This window comes from Pseudorasbora parva, chromosome 11 (assembly GCF_024679245.1).
Source record: "Pseudorasbora parva isolate DD20220531a chromosome 11, ASM2467924v1, whole genome shotgun sequence".
Lineage (NCBI taxonomy): Eukaryota > Metazoa > Chordata > Actinopteri > Cypriniformes > Gobionidae > Pseudorasbora > Pseudorasbora parva.
The window spans coordinates 12,239,714-12,264,249 of record NC_090182.1 but is presented as its reverse complement, the minus strand read 5'-3'; the positions used below and the strand labels follow the sequence as shown (position 1 = coordinate 12,264,249).

The 24,536-nt window shown below is 37.3% G+C and overlaps 1 protein-coding gene and 1 long non-coding RNA gene across 2 annotated transcripts in view; one reads left to right on the top strand and one right to left on the bottom strand.

Annotated features, from left to right (window-relative positions):
• The window catches only part of col23a1a (collagen type XXIII alpha 1 chain a), a 186,401-nt gene that overhangs the window by 28,200 nt on the left and 133,665 nt on the right, over positions 1-24,536 (bottom strand). Inside the window, exons 6-11 of the mRNA XM_067457099.1 lie at positions 16,537-16,563; positions 15,832-15,858; positions 14,513-14,539; positions 13,634-13,660; positions 9,373-9,444; positions 8,470-8,586 (exon numbers count right to left, since the gene is read on the bottom strand). Of these exons, the coding sequence (XP_067313200.1) occupies positions 8,470-8,586; positions 9,373-9,444; positions 13,634-13,660; positions 14,513-14,539; positions 15,832-15,858; positions 16,537-16,563 (297 nt within the window). The remainder of the gene's footprint in view (positions 1-8,469; positions 8,587-9,372; positions 9,445-13,633; positions 13,661-14,512; positions 14,540-15,831; positions 15,859-16,536; positions 16,564-24,536) is intronic.
• On the top strand, positions 1,063-11,955 carry LOC137092702 (uncharacterized). Its single transcript, XR_010908328.1, has 3 exons — positions 1,063-1,247; positions 11,263-11,408; positions 11,830-11,955. It is a non-coding gene; the product is annotated as an uncharacterized lncRNA (long non-coding RNA).

The following is a 24,536-nucleotide window of genomic DNA, read 5'->3' as shown; positions in this document are numbered from 1 at the left end:
CCAGACTTTCAAGATGTACCGTCCATAAACATACAGTCAGTGTTTGATTGATGCCAGAGCTCTTCTTTTTTTTTTGAAGGAGACCAGTTCTAGAGAACCAAAGGTCATGTGTGCCAGTCCTATTATTATTAATATTAAACTACTTGAGTTAGTGGTATGAGTTTGGCATTAAATATCAAGTTAAGTTAAGTCAAGTCATATAGTGCTTATAGACTTTGTTTCAAAGCAGCTTTTCAGAAAATCATGACATTAATATGTATAGTATCACAGAATAGGGAATAATATACGTAGTTAACATTTGTTACAATACAAGCAATCAAGCAGTTGATATATGCTACAGCATATACACACATACTGTATATACACACCTCAATATAAGGTTCATTTCCAGCATTCATGAACAATTATTTACCACTTATAAATGATTAAATACAAAATGAATAGTAGTTGTGCCTGGAAAATGGTCAGAAAATCAACTTGCATAATATTTCTGCACATTTTTTGTAAAAAAACCCATCAATTTAGAAGATCTTTATTAATTTTTTTAATGGATTGATGCACTTTTTTCGGGCTACTTTTGATTGCATTTTATTTAGTTAAAAAATGTGGGGTCACTAAAAGTAAAAAATCATGGGGTCAGTAAAATAAAATAAAAAATCTATTTGTTTTCTATTTTTTTCTTTTCTTAAAGGGATAGTTCACCCCCCAAAAATAATTGTCATCACTTACTCACCCACAAGTTAATCCAAACCTGTATGCGTTTCTTTCTTCTGTTGAACACAGTTAACAGATATCCAGACAGTTGACGGTAGCCAATGTTTTGGTCATTGGCAACCATCAACTGTTTGATTACCAACATTCATCCAAATATCTTCTTTTGTGTTCAACAGAAGAAAGAAACACATGCAGGTTTGAGCTTGAGGGTGAGTGATGAGAATTTCCTCTTTTTTTTTGGGTGAACTATCCCTTTAATACGGGTCTGTAGTAGACAATGGTGTGTCAGTCATTTAACCACTAGGGGGCAGTGATGTAAAGCTTTGGTTATTTTGGTTGAACGTTCACCATCAGATTTTGCAGACAACTTTTCATCACTGATATAAGGTTATCATTTAATCTTTTATAATAGAAATTAAGGTATGTGTGTGTTTGTCATTACACAGAACGAGCGTAGGCTACATAACAGCATGTATCTCATAGAGGATGCCCTGGGTGAATGTATTGAAAACTCCTTAGGATGTCAATTACCGGTAAGCAACGTTTTTTCATTTTGTAATCGATATTCTTGTCCTCGTCCTGGGCCTAAATTATCTACAGAACGATCGAAGACATGGCGCCCATACACAGATGCATACATATACACAATCATGTCAAATGTAGTATTTTATGTCAAGCAGACTTCAAAGCTGGTTATTCAGCCACATTACAGAGGGACATCATTTTATGTTCTCTGTCAAAAATGAGCCAAACCAGAGGAAGCGCTTGGGAAAATCAGAAGCCCTGTGCTGTTCGCTTTCCCCCGTCCTTCCTTCAAGCTATGCTTCTTAACAAGGTGGTTTCGCCAGCAAAAAACACAACAATGGAAGATAACTAGCTGGTAAGTTGCTATGTCAGGAAAACATCTGTGACCAACATGGTGCAGAATTTCATAGATTTCATAAAACGTTTCTTTACACACAAACTTGAAGACAAAGTTGAGCTGTGCAAACAGAACATGTCTTCTTTTATCCACAGGACTCATAAAAAGCTGTAACTACTTCTGCCAGCACAGATCCACACTCTTTGTTTTTGTATTCTATGCTTTTGAGGCTCATCAAATGAAAAATGCGTTGTGTAAGGCCTACTCCTGTGCTTGAAGTGGGGGGGAAATAGATGTTGCATATATATATATATATATATATATGGTACATACAAACACACTAATTTGCTAGCAAGTAAACTGTATATAAATGTACATATTTTGGGATATATCATTCTAAATTTGTGGTTGGAAAGATTTTTCATTTGATTTATATAGTAGAATATTTTGCTCACCCATTCTGCAATTATTTGATCAGAAATACAGTAAACAAATCATAATAATATTGTGAAATATGATTTCAATTTAAAATAACAGTTTTCTGTTAAAATATATTTAAAATTGTCATTTATTTGTGCAATGGCAAAGCGGAATTTTTAGCATCATTACTCCAATCTTCAACGTCACAAGATCCTTCAGAAATGCTGAAGTATTTCTTATTATCAATGCTTAAAACTAGCCTGGATGCCAGCCAAACTTAGCCCCGCCCACAACATTTGAGGTCGAAAAGTTCAGTCTGGCTCTGGAGTTGATCCGTTGTGGAGCAACTATGGCCTTGTCCCAAATGGCAAACTACTTATGCACTTTCGGTATTTGTGGCTGCAGCATGTCCACGAGACAATAGAGTGTCCCATTTGTCATTTTAGGTCTCAAAAGGGTGCTCACGAGCGGCCCCTTTGCAGTCGATATGCGCCCTCGATGCGCACTTTTGCCAAGCCCGCATTGGTGTGGGTTCCGCAGTGGTCTTCTTCCCGACAGTCAAAGAGGTGTTACGTCATGAAAGTGCAGACTCTTAGCATGACTGCAAGGGTTTAAGGTGCCATTTGGGACAGGGCCTATACTAGACCTTGACTGTTTGGCCCAATCAAATTGTCAGGGCGGGCTTTATATGATGATGGACAGATGATCAACGTAATCATCCACGTCACCAAAGAGCGAATGAGTTCAATTCTTTCTACTCCTGAACGGAGAACTTGTTCGTATATGCATTTACCTTTACTATTTATCTCAAAAATTATGATCCTGTTGAAAAGCACTCCCTGTATCCTGAAATTCTGTTTTACAACATCCCCAAAGATCGTTAACACTCATTTTCTCCTTCTACTTCTAGCGTGCATGCAGTTGAATTCTGTTGACAACTATGCGTCACTCAACATACGTCACTTACTCTGTTGCTCTGGGGTGCATTTCTCAAAAGCATTGTTAGCCAACTCTGGTCGCAAGTTCCGTCGTTATAAACATAGTTCAACCAGTCTGTGTTTCCCGAAACCATTGTTCCAACGAACATTCACAAACAGTGTCGCAAACTTGTGTGGTTGCAACGACAGCTCTCGACCTGTGGTAAGAAGCAGTAGCGCGGGAAGGGGGGTGCTGCGGGGGCTGCAGCCCCCCTCGTTATAGCATCAGCCCCCTAAAATTATATTGTATTTAAAACATGAAATGAAATAAAATAAATTAAAATAGACTGACATAACATACTGTGTTTTAATGGGATTAAAATAATGGGCCGGGGATAAGATATAAACTAATTAATAATTATTTTAATAATTCCTCAGGAAGTGCTTTCGTCACCATCATGTCACCTTCGCTCACTCTCGTTTGGTCATGGTTAGCAATAAGCAGCAGAAACGTATTTGTAGACTTTTTTTGAGTTACGTTACTACTTACACGGTTAAGAAAAGTAAAATTGGGAAATCCTCTCAAAAAAAGTATGTAAACAACAACGACGCTGACCTTGACACCGACACAAACTCTGTTCAGACATCCACGAAGTTTGTGAGCTGGACGTTAACATGTAACTTAGCCTACTCTCACCAGTCTGCTGAGGTCGGGACACATGATATTTTACAAACGTGATTATGAATCATTATTTCTCCAAATATGCGCACATGAGGAACTAAAAAGCCCATGTGTAGCCTATGAACACAAATAAAAAGAATGCTTTATGAGTGATGATTAACGTGTGTATGATCCATGGGCGTCGGAGTGTGTCGTGAGGACAAGACTCACCCACTTTTAAAGACCAATAATATTGGACGCTCTCACTTTTATCGTCACTAATTCAACACGTCTGTTTACCTACCCCTAACCGAGAAAAACATATTAGGTGTTTGACTCTTTTTTTCACTTTTCTAATATTTTCTAAATTTTTATTGAAAATAAACGCTTTTCTGATCTGTGATGTGAAAAGGGAGTAGAGCGAGTTCGGCAAAAGGCAGGGCAAATAACTCAGTGATTTCCGTAATTTTGTCTGGCGCAATCAGTCGTTTCGTAAGCTGCAGTATATTTGTATCTAACGTTACTCCAGCAAAAACTAATTCTGAGACCACCCACAGTTTTGCTTCCGACACTCATGGTAAGATCGCGTTTTATCAAGTATTTAATTTTAAACAACAATAATCTGGGGCGGTGGGTCTGTCTGTGCTCTTTGACGGTAAAGGGGGGTTCTACTACAACACCTGTCTGGTCGCCACCGACAACATAATGACGTCACACATTTTCCGACCCAACTTTCAGCCCCCCCGGAATTAAACGGCTTCCAGCGCGCCTGGTTAGAAGCATAGTTCCTTGTTTGCTTGACATGTGGATTTAATAAATCTTAATCTTAAGCAAAATAAGCAAGCTGATAATAATATAATACAATCTATATATTTTATTTTGAATACATACAAATGTTATTAATGTCTTTTAGTCTGTCAAGAGATTTAAAGTATCTTTTTTGAAGAGTGCGCCTGTGCGGATGTGCTCTAAGAACAAGCTTATGATTGAATCTGGAATTAAATCAAAATAACTGAGAAAAATAAGAATTACTCTTCAGATGCCATGTCCATAATTTATACCACAAATCCAGCATGAATTTGAACTCAAATGAAGTCATTAAAAGCAGTTTTTACTCCACCACCTGCATGACATCATTAGCCAACGTGGTTGAACGACAGATTTGCGACAATACGTTTCGGGAAACAGTCGTGACTAGCTAGTTGATTTCTTCAACGATGCAATGTGGTAGTTAAGCAGTCGTTGATTTGTAAGATTTGTCGTTGTACGTCAAACGCACCCCTGATTGGTTGTAGTTCTATCCAATTGAGTGGAGAGGCATTTCTTTCCTGATTTGGTTGAAACACGCCCCATAATCACAGCCCTATGGACCAGCATCAGACTCATATTCTGACTAGAATCTGAGTATGACGACGTCAGGCTAGCTTAAAACAGTTGTGCTAATTCCTTCTTCTTCTTCTTTTTTTTTTTTTTTTTTGTGGAAGCCGTGATTCTTTGGCTAATAAAAATAAATTTAAAAAGAACAGCTTTTATTTGAAATATAAATCTTAAACATTATAAATGTCTTTACTGTCACTTTTGATTTTATTGAAATTATTACATCCTTGCTGAAAAAGTAGTAATTTCTTTTGAAAAAACAAAACAAAAAAAACTGACCCCAAACTTTTTAATGTATAATGTATATATAAACTATAGACTCAGAATAAATGACATCTCTCAGATGTTTGCCAAACCCCTAAATGTCATGTAAAATCAAGTAAATTGAGTCTGGTAATTTAAAATGTCAGTCAGGCGGCCTCTTCATAAATGAATGAATGATATTTTGGCCAGAATGAGCTATAATATGCTTCTGATTTAGTGCCGACAGTCAACATTTTGGCTTGTGAAACTAACAGTCAGAGCGAGAGGACGGACAGTCTTATCGAGCTGAAAAGAGAATGTGTACTGGCTTTCTCATAACCTGCCACTATGCAAGAATAATTCCTGGTATTGCAAAAATAATTGACAGTCTAGTGTACCGGGGAGAACCAGCCCAGTTTGAGCTCTGGCATAAGAGTAATTCTTCCGTGAGTTTACTAAAGTTCACGCTTAGTTCAAATTAAGCTGCCTTTATGATAAGACAATAAAAAGGATGAACTTCATTTGAAGGGACCTAAGACAAGAAATGTTGAGAGAACTATTCCTGAACCTGGACTTGTGCCATATCTCTTTTGGGACAATCAGGAACAGCAGAGCTCGTCAAGAACACACTGTGGCCGTGTCTTACCCAAACCAGATGAGTCTTGAGCCTTAAAATCTATATTTGGTTCAGCTTTAGGTGAGCCGCAGTGCTCTGGCATAGGCTGCGGTTTTCAAATGCCCCGTCGGAGGAATGATGAACTGGATTTGCCCCCTTCCCCTCTAACCTCTCTCTCTCCATCACCTCTGGCTGAACAAAACACAACCGTGAGATGACAGAGGCCAGAGTGTAGTAACGCTAATGCCTTTAACCTTTAAAGTAAAACCTGTAACTGTTGTAAACCACAGGCTGCTGTAGTACAAAAACATCTCCAGATAATAAATCCAATTGTACAATCAGGGCCCCTTCAGTAAGCAGTGCTGTTTGGTGCCCCCTTGATAGTTGCTGCCCTACGCCATTTGTTTAAGATGCTTGTTCAAATTACTTTGTTAAAATGAGCTGGAGCAACACAAGTCTTGAAAAATTTGTCACAATTTAATTTCCTCATGTTCAATCCATTTAAATATGACTAATTTAAGTTAAAGTAGTATGTTTTGTTGGCACTACTTGAATATTTTAATGTTGACATAACTAAGGGTGCATATTAATCAGCTCCCTTGGCCGTGAATAAGTATGTGGTGTATTAGTAAAGAATGACAGTAAGGACCCCGGCTCACTACACATTACAATGGCACTACTGGAATTTAGGAACAGCGGGAGTTATTTTTACATACATGTATTTATGTTGCATGCACTGTATACCTGCAACATTTCAGCCTTGAATTATTCATATATTTTAGCTAGATTATGTTCATTATCTGTCTAGAAATATGTATTTCAGCATAAACATATACTGATCAGGCATAACATAATGACCTATAAGTGTTGGTCCCTCTTTTGCTGCCAAAACAGCCCTGACCCGTCGAGGCATGGACTCCACTAAACCCTTAAAGGTGTGCTGTGGTATCTGGCACCAAGATTTTAGCAGCAGATCCTATAAGTTCTGTAAGTTGTGAGGTGGGGCCTCCATGGATTGGACTTGTTTGTTCAGCACATCCCACAGATGCTCGATTCGATTGAGATCTGGGGAATTCGGAGGCCAAGTCAACACTTCAAACTCATTGTTGTGCTCCTTAAACCATTTCTGAATCATTTTTGCTTTGTGCCAGAGTGCATTATCCTGCTGAAAGACGCCACAGCCACCAGGGAATACCGTTTCCATGAAAGTTTGTACATGGTTTGCAACAATACTTAGGTAGCTGGTACATGTCAAAGTAACATCCACATGGATGGCAGGACTCAAGGTTTCTCAGCAGAACATTGCCCACAGCATCACACTGCCTCCGCCGGCATGCCTTTTTCCCATAGTGGATCCTGGTGCCATGTGTTCCCCTGGTAAGTGACGCACACGCACCCGGCCATCCAGGTGATGTAAAAGAAAACGTGGTTCATCAGACCAGGCCACCTTTTTTCATTACTCCTTGTCCAGTTCTGATGCTCACGTGCTCACTGTTGCACTTTTGGCTGTGAAGAGGGGTCAGCATGGGCACCCTGACTGGTCTGCAACTTTGCAGCCCCATACGCAACAAACTGCAATGCACTGTGTATTCTGACACCTTTCTATCAAAACCAGCATTAACTTCTTGAGCAATTTGAGCTACAGTAGCTCGTCTGTTTGGTCAGACCACACAGGTCAGCCTTCGCTCCCCACGTGCATCAATGAGCCTTGGTCGCCCCTTAACCTTGTCACCGTTTCCCCACTGTTCCTTCCTTGGACCACTTTTGATAGATACTGACCACTGCAGACTGGGAACACCCCACAAGAGCTGCAGTTTTGGAGATATCCATCACAATTGGATCCCTGTCAAACTCGCTCAAATCCTTAATGCTGCTAATTTTTCCTGCTTCGAACACATCAACTTTGAGGACGAAATTATTATGATATCTTGAAAATTAATTGTTAAATTGTGGCCACAATATACATATTTTTATGTCATGTGCACAGCATCTTTTAACGGCAGGGTAGGTGATTTGTTCCAGACATTTTTTGTTGTTCTGGTTGAAAGTCTCTTCACATCCTAAAAGCAATCACCAAGTTAACTGGTCTAAATGTATTTATATGTATATATTTTGATTGGAAGGTGTAGGGCCATAAAATGTTCATCCAATCATTGCAATCGGTCCGAATGTAATGTCCTACCTGACTGTCAACTGTATTGTCATACCTCCGTGCCCCTTGCTGTTATGCAGAGTTAGACAGACATCAGTCACCGAGCACCAAAACAACGAGCTTATGCTGTATTCAAGGCTTAACTACTGTAATTTGGAAGAGATGGAAACCCATGACATTAAATTCTGAGCGGTTCGTGACTTGAATTTATGCGTTTTAGTGGCGACACTCAATGGCGAAATGACTTCAGCAGTCAGGTGATACAAGTCAGTGCTCTTTAAGAGGTTTATGTTCATTATTGTTGTAATATGTTCTTTGAGACGTGAGGTGTTTGCTCTCTGCTGTATGCGTTCATGTTTTGAAGGAGGCGTGGCTTTGGAGACGCTCTGCAGGGAGGGTGGGATCTTATGCTTTCAAAGCTTGCTCTCTATTGCTAGCCCCTTCAAAAAATTGCCTACCTTACTTTTAATGTATCAGAAGCAAGTACAAATGATTGAAGAGTCTTACTGAATCTCCTTGTGGGCCACGGGGGCCGTCCTTCCCAGTGTTTCCTGGGGGCCCTCTTGCACCGGGTGCTCCAGGAGGGCCTGGAGGTCCAGGTGGGCCAGCTTGTCCTTGATCACCCTGATCAAAAATGTAAAAAAAAACATACAAAGATGAGATATACAGTCTAATACATTTCTCAAGTAAGTCACAGGAAAAGAGACAAACATAAGCACAGACAACATTCTCTTGAAGTACAAATTTTTTTTTTTTTTTTTATCTGAAAAAGTGTAGGGGGGAAATATGATCTTTCAAGTTTCATCCGTTGTTTATTGTATAAGTCATTTGACTTTTCTGAATAATACTACATAAATATTAACAGCAATTTTTATTACAATTACAATTTCCTTTTTCTTTTTTTAAATTTCAAATTTAATTCAATCCTTGATGTTTCTTTGTAATTATTTGTGAAATTTGCTAGCAATTCCAGAGAAACTGTTAATCATACACCATTTGTTTTTGGTGCATAAGGGCATAATTTTGTCACTACGAGGTTTCCTTATGTACATCTAAGGGGATGAATCTCAGGAAGACATTTTCAGAACCATTATTTTGTATTATTATTATTTTTGCATTGTGACATTATTTGGCATTAAGTTTCCATATGCAAAATATAATTTCTAATATTTATGGGGTAAAAACAATACAGAAATTTCCGTGACATTCACCCTGAAAAGGCACATTCACCAAAGCAGCAGCTTGCATGCGACTCTCAGATTCTTCACACATGGATGAGGTTATTTAATTGTAAATATCGAGACACACAAACAATAACACAATCAATCACACTGCATGACATAAGTTAGAAATGAGGAAGATGAAGATCTAGTAAGGGAAGCGTCTGCACATGCCTTGCACACATGCTACCTTCAGCATACGCCTCTGGAAACTGGGCTGATCGGCAGAGATGTAGCCGTGATCGTAACGAGGAAAGACCATCTGTGCATGTGAGTCCCCCATAGAAAGAGATAGGTCCCCAGAAAAACAGATGGAGAAGGAAACGACAAAAGAGAAAGTTGAGGAGAAGCAATACGAGCATTGAAAACCTCAGATTGAGGGATAGTGAGGAAACAGAGCAAGATCTCAGGGGCCATGAAGGGAAGACGGCCTTCCTGGAAATGGAGCAGCTTGGAGATGAAGGCTATGGCAGCAGAGAAGGGACAAACCTTAATGAGAATCTGATTACTATGCAGACCCGCATGAGTGCCATGACCCTGCGAGAGGAAGAGGATGAACAGAGGAGCAGAGATACACAGACCAGTCATCAAAAGAGCTTTGAAAGAGCATTTCACTGCCACTGGAATGGGAAATATCAAACCCAGTCAAGCACCTCGCAGGATTCTGCTCAAATTAGCTTACATATAATGTTCAGACCGATTATTTGACTGATATTTGGCAACTTTGAAATGTTCAATGTCAACCGAACGATTAAAAGATCTGTTCCAAAATTTTACAACATCCTTGTCAATGGATAACATACTCTGACTTTCAAAAGTTTATGGTTAATACGTTTTCTTTTTAAAGCAATGTATACATTTCATACATGTACTTTACTTTTGATCAATAAAAGTATACAGTTTGTAAAGAAATGTATTTATACAGAATATTTATTTCCCTTTCAGCCGGTCACGTTTGATGCTACGAATGCATCACAGTTTCAACAAAGATATTATGCAACACAACTTTGATAATATTCAAAAATCTTTCTTGAGCATCAAATCAGCATATCAGAATAATTTCTGAAGGATCATGTGACACTGAAGACTGGAGTAATGATGCTGAAAATTCAGCTTTGCCTCACAGGAATAAATTACATTTTTAAAATATATTACAGTAAAAAAAAAAAAATATATATATATATATATATATATATATATATATATATATATATATATATATATATATATATATATATATATATATATATATATATATTACAGTAGAAAACACAATAATAAATTTTTTACTGTATTTTGATCAAATAAATACAGCTAAGAGACGTTCTATTTATTATTTAAAAAAATTATACAATTTATTTGCTGTAAATAATATAATATAATGAAATATAATTATAACTGAGCCCTGTCAAATCATTTAATCATGATTAAATCACATCCAAAACAAGTTTGTACTGTATAATATATATATATATATATATATATATATATATATATATATATATATATAAATAATACACACTCAGACAAATGTGAATGTATATAGGCCTACTTTATATTATAATATCTAAATAACAATTTTCTTAAATGTATACATGCATGTGTTTGTATTTATATATACATAATTATACACAGTACATACACATAACAAACTTTTATTTTGGATGCAATTAATCATGATTAATTGTCTTGACAGCACTATATTATAATATAATAGCCTACTATATTATAATATAAAACAAAATATAGCCTAATATAATTTAATTAATGTAATAATATTATTTTGTGGAATGGTTCTCATTGGAAATGACTGGATCAGTTATTAAAATTCATGCCATGTCATCAAAAAAAAACACATTGTGCAGTTTTGACTTGCTCTCTAAATTCAGACCAAAAAGAGCAATATGTCTGGCTAAATACAACTGAGATTTAATTATTTTTTTTAAATGTCTAAAATGGTTGGTCTTGCCACCTTGAAATAACACAGGACAAAACCCATGGTTTTATTTTTGCTGTCTTAAATCACATCTGTCTGGACAACATATTTATGTTTGCTTGTCTCTGTAAACCACATTCGTAGGGCTGGATTGTGCTGACAGAGAGCTGCTCGAGACACTTTCTGTCTGCCTTTCTGTCTGAGACTTGAAATAAGGCTGTACCACGGAGGTGAGGACAGATGTCACTTTCTGTCCCTGAAAAAATTTGAGAATGGAAAAATTTACAAGTGTAAGTATTATTTCATAACTGTTCACCATCATGCTAAATTGTGTTGCAGGAGAACAGGGAATGGACGTTAGCTTCAAAAATCGGCAAAGTAAATGCTTGTAAAGGAGAAAGTGAAAAATAGAGCATCATAGAGAGAAACAAACGCGAGTGACACAGCACGTTGATGCCAGCGTGAGCATGAGGGTTGAGTTAGCAGGGATGTGGTGACCTGAGGGATGGTTGAGGTTTCCCACACTGCTGCTTTACTCAGCACTACACACACGCTCAGCTAACTAAGCTTCCCATTGACTTCTATTGTCCTTATGCTATATAAATTGCACTAATTATATTTACTACAGACTAACCATAACCCTAAAATAAAACTTGTGGCATTTTTAGAAGAGAATAAAGACATTATTTACTCTGTATTTTTCCTTTTCAGGGAGGGCTTCCCAACAGGGAGGACTGTTACGCTTTAGCTGAAGTCTGGAGACATTTTTTGTTGTTTTTGTACTCTGAAACACCTCACACACAGAACACTCTTTAATGGATCAAAATATCAATAAACCACATGTTTCTTTCTTTTAAAGATGATATATAACAGTATTATATTATATTATTAATTATTGTGATAGCAAATAAATAAAACATATCCAAAATGGCTTAATTTAAATAAATACACATTTTTACCAGGGATTCAAAAATCACAAATACACTTATTTGAAGAAAAAAAAGTACTGGTACACTAAAAATAAATTATTTAGTAAGTACATTATTATCCATTGACAAGATGTTGGTACTTTTTGGAACACACTACTCAAAAATCAACCCTTCTTTGGTTGATGCTGGTCATTTATCATTTATTAATCAAATATCAGCTGAACAATTCTATGTTTGGATTATATGACAACAGCAAGTGTGGGCCTGGGGCCTGTACCATGAAGCTGGTTTAGCTGGCTAGCCTGATTTGTTTAAGCTTAGTTTGTGCCAATCCTGGGTTTTAGGTACCATTAAAGGGGTTTGGCTTTTAGCTGTGTTCATCGCCATAGTAACTTATGCTCTACGGCTAACCTGCTCCAGGGCAGGTTATGTTCTGGATTAGAGATCTCAAACTGAAATTGGGCCAATCAGCTGTGAGTAAAGTGACACACCTCTGATGCAGTAAAGCCACTCCCCCTGTTTCTGCTCCAAATTAAAGGTCATTACATAGCAAATGGTTTTAAAGACTAAAGCGTCTTGCTTTTAACAATGCTTATTTATAATAATATTAATTTTGAATGATTTACTTATAATTTATGTAATTATTATACCTTAAATCAATTACACATTTATCATTTTAGTTAATCAATCATTAATAGGCACTTTGTTAAAATTAATACATAAGTCATATAAATAACATCACCTGCATAAAGTCATATGGACAAAGTTTTAAAATCAATAAATAAAAATAGCCTATAAAAAAAAGATGCTCACTGAGCTTAAATGTTTTATTTTCTCTATATCAACTAAACTAACTTCATAACTTTTACTTGCATTGACGTATACAAATTTTTCTTAAAGTTGTCCTCTTTCATAAACAGCTTTTCTTCTTGCTGTGTATTTTTTTATTTTTTATTCTTAATATTTTTCAATCATGCAATATTCTGCAGAAGAGAGAAATTAATCTCACTGATTGTCTCGCGAGAAGTTCATCTCAGTTCCACAGCGTGTGATTGGCTGTTCACTACTGATATCACAGCTAAACTCCTGAACTCAGGATCAAAGCCTGAGTTGACAAAGAAAGCTGATGATCAGCATCATGGGACCAACAAAGCCTTAATACAATGGTTTGGTTTTGTCAACTCGAAACTAATCCTTTAACCCTGAGTTTGTTAAACTACCATCATGGTACAGGCCCCTGGTCATCCTAAAGATATTGCCCAACCCAACAGAGAATTAAAAGTTATTTGGATTTTACTTCTTCCCATATTTTTACTTTAATTGCCCATCTCCTACATCCACTATATGAATGTGTGTACGAAAAAGAAAAGAAAGATGAAGAAAATATGAGAAAGAGAGAATATTGACTATATTAAAATAATTCAGCCTTCTGTCACACACAGTTCAGCCCTTCAATCCTGGTTTATGATGCATCGACCTCCATAAATGTGATTAACATTGGGTATGTCCTGAATCACTTGTCATTATAAGGGAACATTTGAATATATAGATCCTATTCAAAGTGACAGAAATATGCAGATACTGACCCTTGGCCCGGTGTCTCCTTGGTCACCCTAAAACACATAGACACGAAATACAATTAGCAACACACACAGCGCACTCTTTAATGGATCAAAATATCAAAAAACAGCATGTTTCTTTCTTTTAAAGATGATAAATAAGTATTATATTATATTATTAATTATTGTGATAGCAAATAAATAAAACTTTTTTAATTTAATTAAATACACCAGGGATTCAAAATCACAAAGACACTTATTTAATTACACTTACTCTTCGTATAAACTACAGTAAAGATATTTCTATATTCTCAAAAAAGTTTTGAGGGGTTATTGATTGTGTAGATGGTTTCTGTTGTGTTATGTGGCAGATGGGTTGCAATGTTGTAGCAATAATAAGCTACTTGTGTTTTAGATATAAGAGAAATTTTCCTGACCCACTTAGCTCATTTAAACATCCTCATTCTTAATATAAACCTGTTTACTGCGAGTAGTAAACCATCTATGTAACAACAAGAGAGCAAATAAATGAAATCAGGGCAGAGAATAAGCATAACTCTGTTTACCAATGACAAAAAATGAGGAACACTGATCTGGGAGAAAAAGCATCCTAGGCTTCATGTTTGTGTTTTGTTGTGCTTTTTTTTATAACTGCAATCAGGAAAAGACTTCAAGACGGTCTTCATTTACCACAGGTTTCTTGTTTCTTTAATTTGATGCCTGACGCAGTCTACATCCCCTCCAAAACATGTGTTTGAAGACAAAAGCCAATGCAAATGAAATTTGTGAGTTGTTTTAGAAATTGGAAAACATCTGCTTGCTGGGCAGCTGAGATCGGAAAAAGAACTAAACCGCTCTGTGTGCGTGTGTGGCGCACAATTTCGACAAAAAAGATACTAAAGGTACCTTATCTCCTTTTGGTCCCGGCAGCCCCTGGAAATAAATGAGTTAGGTGGGTTGATTAGACAGAATGTCCAAAATGAAATATTGATATTACAAAAGTGCACAGAAAACGCAGAGTAGTTCAAAAACATCTAAAAACCATGTGAACCATAATTCATTCACTAAGAGTCTTCAGTGTTTCAGTGTCCTCTAACTTTCGCATCACATGTACCTCATCTTTACATTTTTCGTCTTTTTTATAAATAAAATGATAGACAGCACCTCACATCTGCACTAGATATATATAGCTGTAATCTTTTATCTTAAATGTTACATAACATGATCAAAAGTCTGTGAATATGATGGACGGGCAACTGACTGAACATAAAGAAAATGCTTTGAGGGAAACTGGAAATACATTTTTTTATTTCAAATGTGATATTTAGTTATTCACATGATCTTCTCACTGTGACCATAAAATACATGTGCTCCTACCCTGACCTACATGTTTAAAAAACCATGCTTTGAAAAAAAAGAGGCAAATTCTAATAATTATATAAAGAATATAAAGAAAAATGATTTAATATGTACAGATACAGTCAAATAAGAGCTGTAAACTATTTTGATTTTTATATTTATTGAGTGTTGTTGGATCAAAAACCTAATAAATAAATGCACACAGTATATGTATTTTAATTATGAAAAAGTGGAAAATGTCATCCAAAGAATCTGCCACATTAAGAAAATCTGATTTAACCGATTCAGTTGTAATATTCTATGATGCACATCACTTACATGCTTCACAGAATCTCACATTTCCCTGCCTGATTGAAACCTACTGTAGGGCGACCTGAGACTTTCTTTCATGCAAGTCAAAACAAAACAATTGTCTTTCACAGGAAGCGACAGACGGATGGCGCTTGGAGGTGGTCTGCCTTCCAGAAGAAGTGGTTTACGTTACATTGGACAAATGGGCTTCCCTTGGCAGCGCTAAAGAGCACAGCAGGGTTTATAAACCACCGCCTATTTGCAAGAGCGCAAAGCTAACAATGATGAATTCTCTCTTTTTGGTGTGTAATCCATTATTTCCATCTCATTTGCAGATGGACTTACATGGTAAAAGGCACTTTGTGGAGTGTGACACAATATCTGAGGAGATAAATGGCCTGGAAACGTGATAAATGGCCATGCAAAAATAAAACCATAAATCCCATTTGCACAGTACAAATGAAAAGATTTCAGATGTGTGTAAAAGTTGGTAACTTCCAGAAACCTATTATAAACTGCACTAATTGGTCTACAATATTAGATATGGCACAGTAGAGATTTAAAATTGTATTTACCTGGCTTCCTTTAGGTCCAGGTGTACCCTGCAAATAAACAAATCAATTAGCATTAAAATTTCTAGTCAAAAAGACCACCTCTAAGTCTCTAGCCTGAATGCCGGCCGAACTTATAGCCCCGCCCACAACATTTGAGTTCGGGAAGTTCGGTCTGGACTTGATCCGTTGTGGAGCAACTACGAACATGAGCTTGAACATGAGCTGTTTGGACCAAGAAACTTTCGCTTGCAGAGATCAGAAAAGTTTTGCGAGCGAACGCAGTTTCTCAGGGTAACGTTTTGAAAGGGGAATTTTTGAAATGTATATTTTTTTCCACCACCATGTCCCTTTATGGGCTCTGATGAATCTGATTATATGTAAAAATCTGATTCAAGCTACATTCATATGTGGAAATCTTATTCAAATCTAGTTTCTGTAAATCCTTTTCAGTCGGACCGCTCTGATCGGATTTTGCGTAGCTTTTTTGCTTGTGTCACTTAAAACGTCCGACGTTGTTGCAGAAACAAGGCTGAGGTGTTTTGCTGTCGATGTGCAGGTCAAGCAGAAAATTATAATCAAATTGAGAGTTCTCCGTGAAGTCTAGTGAAGAGGTGCCTGTATTGCTGGTTATAATATTCATTCACAAGTTTTCTTTTCAAAGTGTCACACTCAGAACATATTTTCCACACATACATTTGTGTCTCTTTAAAGCTGGGGAATACTCACAGGTTTGCCATCCAGACCAAGTGGACCCTGAACATTGGAAAAAGAGAAAAACAGACGATTAAACCCCAGGAGTCCACAGACAGCCTGTCATAAAAAAAGACTAAGTGAAAGGATAGACTCTGAAAGGAAGTGTAAGGGATAAATCAAGAGATGAGAACCAAGAGAGAAAGAATTCAAATGATCATATCGGGCCAGGATGTCATTCCTCGGTTTTTAAGATGAGGATTGGAAGTCCGACATGTTTTTTGATTTACAACACAAAGGCCCGGTTAAACCTTTAAAAACTGTTTAAACATTACTGGATTGCATCATGTGACAAAACATTGGCACTGACATATTTTAAGATATGGCTTAAGAAAGCTTAAAGGGTTACTTCAGCGATTAGCATATGGCTTTGTATCAGTAGAAACCCTGGAGAATATTCAAATTATTGTGCTTTCCCCCCTCATATCTCCCTGAGACGAGAGATTTATGCATTTTATTTCTGGAAAAATTCCTCCTATGATGCAAATTGACGATTTTTGCATCATAGGAGGAATGTTTGCCCAGAGGCTAAAGACTACAGCCAGCAGAGGGAGCTATTTCCGCATTTTTTGAATCTGCGCATGGGGGATGGGAGATTACACTCAGCTGGCAGGGAGAGCTCAGCTTGCAGACAGGATCATTTAAACGGAGCTATGGTGAGCAATGTAAGTCTTTTAACATCTCAAATTCATTTCTATGAAAGTTAAGCTTGCAAAGGCATGAACTGAAACGCGTGCCAGACTGAACTCCTGTGTGAATGTATGCCGCGAATGTAGTCGTGATTACCTCAGCTCTCATCACTCGTGCAGTTAGTGCTCAGGGCTGTGACACTCGCGCGGTGACTCACTCATTATATTGAACAGACACGTTCAGTTTTTAATTGTAGTGTCTTCTAACTCAGTCACAGTAATGAAGTTGGTGGTGTTGGGAATGGCCTCACAGGGCAGCGAAGCATTATGGGAATTGTAGTCTTTCATCCCCATGGGACAAAAATACATTTTCTGTCTTTTCTCAGTCTAGAAGACACCAAATTCAAAAATAATTTCACATTTCTACTGCATTGATGACCCAGTTTAAATACAGATTCATCTTCCCAGCGCTGAAGTACCCCTTTAAGCTTTTATTAAAGACAGCTCAAAATGCATTTTAGTCGGGACTATAGGCTTAAAGGAAAACTTCGGGGAATTTTTAAGTTAATCTTGAACATTGGAGCTGTTACAGTTAATGCCCAGAGCCCCTACTCAGCTAAAATGGCAGTTATGGGGGCATAAATGTAAAGGGTGTATTTTGTGCCTCTTAACAGACCCAAAATGCAATTAAAATGTCTGTCCAACATGAACAGGGCCCTTGCGTGACAACAAGATGCGTTTAGCCACTTAGCCATTGTTTAAATTCACCTAAATAGTGTTTTTTATGCGCTGAAGTCCCGTGGGAACTCAGTTGTAGCTAGAGAAAAAGATAAATAGTCCAGTTGGGAGGAGCGTCGTGTGTGTGAAGAGTAATGATCGGCTCACAGGTGCAGAAGAAATGGTTTCGCGTTTGATCCGGTCCTGAATTGTGTCAAAAGAATGCGAAAATACAAGAATTTACATTTTCATCGTCTTCCTTTTCATGACCTCGAGATTCTGCAGTTGCGTCTAGTTGTACTTCAACTTGATATGCAAACTCCCATAAAAGTACTACACGATAAAGATTACCACATCTACAGTGAACACTTTGACAAGGATGACTAACTTATAGGGGTGGGTGGATCCATCTAAATATCGATAGTATCGATGCCAACACTGGTATTGGTATCGGCTCGATACAGTTGTAATTGAATCGCTATTTTAATTTAAATATCTCTCCTCTACGTTCATTATACTTTGCTCGTGTCTTCTACTTCTAAAATCCTGAGCAAACGCTGTTTTCACATCCTGGCCCACTTTGCTACTCCTCCCCCTCCTGCTGCTCTGCTGTGATTCGTTGTTGTGTCGTCACGTGACTCAATGACGCAACGCGCCGAGGAGCAGTGAACTGAGTAAAAAGTATCGTATAGGTATCAGTATCGGCAATACTGACCCTATATGTATTTGGTACCGGATCAATACCAAATTTTGCAGTATCGCCCACATACTAACTTAGACACAACACAGCGGGGCCAGTCGAATGCCGGTCTGTGGACAAAGACGGGTGCAACCACTGTGGAGGTAATGTAAACTTTATTTATCCTTCCATTGGGGCACACGGCTTGAGGAGAGATGTGCATACATTTTTTTGTAGTCTTATTTGCAAAAAAAATATTATTTTAATAGCTTTATGTCTTCAATTATATTGGTGTAGTGCTAATTTCAATAAGAATACAATGGACTTCCTAGAGAGAATAAAGTGCGTGGAAGGGTGCAGTATGGGGGGGGGGGGTGATGCAACGCTATCTCACGACCAATTCGTACTAATTTTACGAGGTGGCTAATTCGTACTAATTGATACGACCTCACTCGTACGAATTCGTACGATTTGTCTAAACCCACGTGATGGGTAGGTTTAGGGGCGGGGTCAGGGGTAGGTCATTCGTATGAATTCATACGAATTTGGTAACTCGTAAAATATGTACGAATTAGCAAAAATCGTATGAATTCGTACGAGTGAGGTCGTATCAATTAGTACGAATTAGCCACCTCGTAAAATTAGTACGAATTGCCGTGAGATCGGGTTGGGTGATTACACAAGCTACGAGTTCAGCACAACACTACAGCTAGCTGTCTATAGCACTATTTAGGTGAAATTAAACAATAGCTAAGTAGCTAAACGCATCTTGTTGTCATGTAAGGGCCCTGTTCATGTTGGACAGACATTTTAATTGCATTTTGTGTCTGTTAAGAGGCACAAAGACACCCTTTACGTTTATGCCCCCATAACTGCCGTTTTAGCTGAGTGGGAGCTCTGGGAATTAACTGTAATTGATCAAGTATGTTTACAGTACATGCCGGGCAGTTTTCATAGAAACTTGACTCAAATGCAGGAATGGTCATTAGCTATGTTTCCATCCAAGTTCTGCATTTAACTTATTCACAAAACTGGAATATTGCACCATGTTTTCATCCCATGTGTTTAAGAGAATAAAGCCATCACTTCATGGCAAATTGGCGCTAAATATCTGTAATAAAAAAGGAAGTTACTGCAATCGGGGAAGCAGATCAAATGCAATAAACACTGCCATGCTATATTGTATTCATACAATACAATTCATACAAATAATATTCATAGTAATTTATGCTGTTTGTAAAGCAGACTGAGAAATTAAAGTGGCTGTGCAGCATGCCAAAAATAGAAAGGATGTTACATACTGGCAGCTTGACTTAAGTAATTATTTGATTACTTTAGTGCAAAAAGTGACCTTATTTTTGTTCAGAAGGCCTGATGTTAAAAGTTTACCTTGTTCTTAAAGCAGTGTCGAATAAATCAGATACTTTTTCATGAAGTGTGGGAGGTCATCAAAATGGCAGTGACTTTTGAACTCAGAAACATATATCTGTACCTTTAGCACTCTCACATCAAAAATGCATGTTCAGTTATTCCCGCTTTTATTCTTTGTGTTAGGGAAACATATAAAAGCTTGTTTCTGCCACAGAATAAAAAATAAAGGTTTTGTGAATTTATCTCACAATTCTGACTTTCGCAGAATTGCGTGATATAAATTAGCAATTGTGTTATAAAATCAGAATTACGTTTTTCCCCTCAGAATTTGACTTTTTCTCACAGTTGCGAGTTTATATCTCACAATTCTGAGAAAAGAAGACAGAATTGCAAGATATAAACTCACAATTGCGAGAAAAAAAGTCGGAATTGTGTGATAAGACGCAATTAATAATTGTTTTAGAGTGAGTTGAAACAGAGAGAAGAAAATAAGCCTTGTTGCAACCTGTGTGTTGGTCACGCAGACTTGTCATGAAAATAAACAGGAAATCTTTACTTTTGATCCACTAGAGTCAAATTAGACAAGAAAAATACAAATAAAAAAGAGAACAGCAGTCCAAAGAGGTGAAATTATAATATTGTTTTCACAGGCGGAAGGAAAAAGAAAGTATCAATTAAAAGAGAAGTTGAGAGAATAAAAGTCGTGCAACACAGCCCGACACCAATTACAACATCCTCTCTACCTGCTTAACCCAGAACACTGAATTTAAAATCTTCCTCCCTTTAACTGCCAATGATCACCTTTACAATCTGATTGGTGCAGGGCAACAGGTGAGCTGAGGTTGATTAGTTCTCCAAACACTCACAATTTGCAGTTAGTGCTCACAATGATCTGCAATCGCAGAAGAAAGATAAACTAATATTGAATATTTTAGGCTAGTTTGTTAAAGTCCCTAAGCATACGCAACAGTGATTAGCAAACATGTCTTCTCCACACTCCTCCATGTAGCTTTTCTTTTAAATTTCTATTTTAAACTTGCATTTTTGAGAAACCGCCTTAGAAATTAGTTTAAATTAAACCAGTGATGCATGCCCTGGGTTTAATTTATTCTAAACCATGCGAATTTGCAGGCCAGAGTTCACCAAATGAAAAATGTGGTGTTTGAAAATGCTCACGTTTGCGTGCATGTGAAATGAACACAAGGTCTAGTGCCCTTCAAACGTCAATGATGTGTCTGCACCCAAAAGTAAGGAAACATCCTGGGCTAAAATAACGAACACTAAGCTTCTGCTTTTGAATAAACAGACAAAAGATGTACGAGTCCACTGTGGACAATAAACAATCCCTGGTCTTAAGTGTTCCCAGAGGTATGTTGAGGATAGGACATTTGTTTGGAGGACGTGCTGGAAGCTCTAATCATACATCTGGGAGCGTTTACATGGCCTGCTCGCTGTGGTGTGTCCTCATGGAGAGCAGACACCATGTGCACAGGTCAATGCCAGCGGACTTCCTGCATGAATCGGCTAAGACATCTAACTCTGATTTATGACCAGAGTACTCAGGGTCTCAGACCCCTTAAGTTCATCATTGTGCGGAGGACGTCGGTCATCCCACTGGTCATTGTTGCTGGGTCTCAATCTGTTGACCCTCAAGGCCAACGACTCTTACATTTGTAATTGAATAATCCATCAATAGGATCGGGGGATTAAGGTTTTCTTCCCCAAAAAAGTCAACAGCCACTGTTGACTTTGCATTGAAAAACAGCACTCTAATTATGATATATTTATGATCAAGAACGTATCCTTCAAATTTCCAAATGTTCTGTTATCTGTCTAGCACCTGAAGGTCCATATGGATGCCACACATGAACTAACACAACTCAATTTACGAGCCCCTGAAGAGTGTGGTAACCGTGAAAAAAAAAAATCCATCCGTTATTTCTAAACCTGCTTTTCATTCTTCTCCTGCAACGTACCTAATGGCCAAAAGAAGTACAAACCTCTCATAAGGCAATTAAATGAAGATTAATCCTGGATATTGTGCGAATTCCAAGGAGGAACAGCAGGAAAGCATTCCAAAGTAGCACAGATTTACCACATAAACTTTACCACAAAGTGCAAAGGAGTGAGAAAGAGGATTCGGATTACCAGTAAAGCCTCGGGAAAATAATATAATAATGACTTTTTTGTCTGTTGCCCTTTGCCGCCGTTGAAGTTTTTCAACTTTGCTATAAATCGCAAATTCATCACAGGGTAATCGAAACGCTTTGAGTTCAGGCCTACAAAAGCATTCCTGTTAATTCTGGACTTCGTGGTGGGCTCGATGGTGCTGTGAGGGAAATCTGGGGGGATTGTATCAATGGGCCTTTCGAGTCAAATCAAGACTTAAGTGTTTCAATCAGAAGAATCTTTCACAGCTTTTGACTACCTCCTGCTTAAGATATCGTGTTTGGGTTGGACAAAGCAGAAATTTCCTATCTTTCGTTGCCAATATCTGGGTTTGAGCCTTTAAATGCACTGCAACTTTTCCAGTAAAAATATACAATATTTAATTAAAGAAATATTGCACACATATCCAATTACATTTTATTCAAGAATTTTTGTACCTATTTGCAAATTGTTAAAAAAAAAATTTAAGTAGGCCTATAAATGCCCCAAAATAGCTACTCAAAGCGAAGTTCTTTATTGTTCTTCGCTTAGGTTAAAACAAAATTTGAACCAGCGATTTACCGTTAGAAAATTCCGACACAAAAAAAAAAATCTTTCACAGACCAATGGGAGTTTGAAGGTGTTTTCCAGTCAGAAGTAATTTTTCCGGAAAGTTCGCTCAACTCCTGAAATGAACACAAAATTAACTTTATTTAGGCCTGATTTTATTCGAAATGACGCTATATCAATTTGTTCTTCGATTTTGCTTAAGGTATATTGGGGACTTAAAGGTCCCGTTCTTCGCGATTTTAATCTTTCAAACTTTAGTTAGTGTGTAATGTTGCTGTTAGAGCATATAATACCTGTAAAATTATAACGCTCAAAGTTCAATGCCAAGCGAGATATTTTATTTAACAGAAGTTCCCTTTTAAAGCCTACAGCGAACGTCCGGTTTGGACTACAGCAGGAAGTGCAGGGATGTAATGACGTCACTAGAGCCGTTTGTTGACTAACCCTCCGCCCACAAGGACACGCAAAAAAGGGGGCGGGGTCTTGTTGCTCTTCCACGTGGAGAAGAGCGCATATTTAGCTCTTGCCTTATGGTTAGAGGCGGGACATTTCAGGGCAAAGTGCACTAAGCTGCTGTCCAATCACAACACGGGAAGCGCTGGCCCAATCAGAACTCGTTACGTGTTTCTGAAGGAGGGACTTCATAGAACAAGGAAATCATCAGGCCGTTTTTAGGACAGAGGAAACAGCGCTGTACAGATAAGTAAATTGTGTGAAAAATACTGTGTTTTTTTACTCGCGAAACATGAACTCATGTTATATTGCACACTGTAAACATAATCAAAGCTGGAAAACACGCAAAGAATGGGACCTTTAAACCTCTCCAAATGTTTGATGAACAAGTCGGCATGAAATTTATCTTCTTTTTTTGTGAAAGCATGGTGTAGCTACCTAGCAAGCAATAGCTGTCATTTCACTGTCTCTGTTAATATAGACCCAACTAGTAGTCCAACTATGAGTTAGCCACTTCTGGCCAATAAACCCTGAATTTGGTTATCGTTTTTGTCAAAATAACTTGTGAGATGATATTCCATCACGTAAGCAAAGTCAACAGTGATTTCAAGGTGTTTTTTGGTTTCATTTCTTTGACATGTTCATGTTCTAGAAGATGACTAGACTATTCTTGGGCTATGGTTAGACGTCTGTTACATTTTCACTTACTGCCTTGTTTTAGCCAAGATGTCAGGGCTGTGTTTGGACAGCTATTAAACGTCTTTTAAATGCTAAATTGTTTGCTGGATAATATTGTGAACAATTGTATTTTTTGACATTGTTATGTTTAATGAAACTTCAATCACTTAGTCCACTTAAACCCTGCCTCTTCACAATCCATTATAAGTGTGCATTCATTTTGGAGTGCGCTGTCAATATCTCAAAATCCAACCATCAATCAATGGACAGAATCATGACCTCATCCTAAATTTGCTAATTTATTACAAACATTTTCAAAAATCTGTTATACTCATCACAATATGAAAGACATTATCTGTCACTACATCCTTGTCATTATTTTTTTTTAAAGAATTTTACAGTGTTATTTTATAACAGAAAAAAAACTCCATGATAGGTGGAATGTATACGCCAAAACTGATTTTGGCGTGCTTATGGTACGCGGTTTTTCGCGTGCATATGATACGCACTTTATGGCGTATTATACATACGAATGTCTATTCATCGAGTTGAATATATATATATATATATATATATATATATATATATATATATATATATATATATATATAAAAATTCTCAAGGTTTATGCATTTTGAATCAAATTAAATATAAAATAAATTGTGAATTGATCAATGATTCATTCATTTTTTTGTTTTAAACTGAGACAACCGATTAGGCCAATTATATAA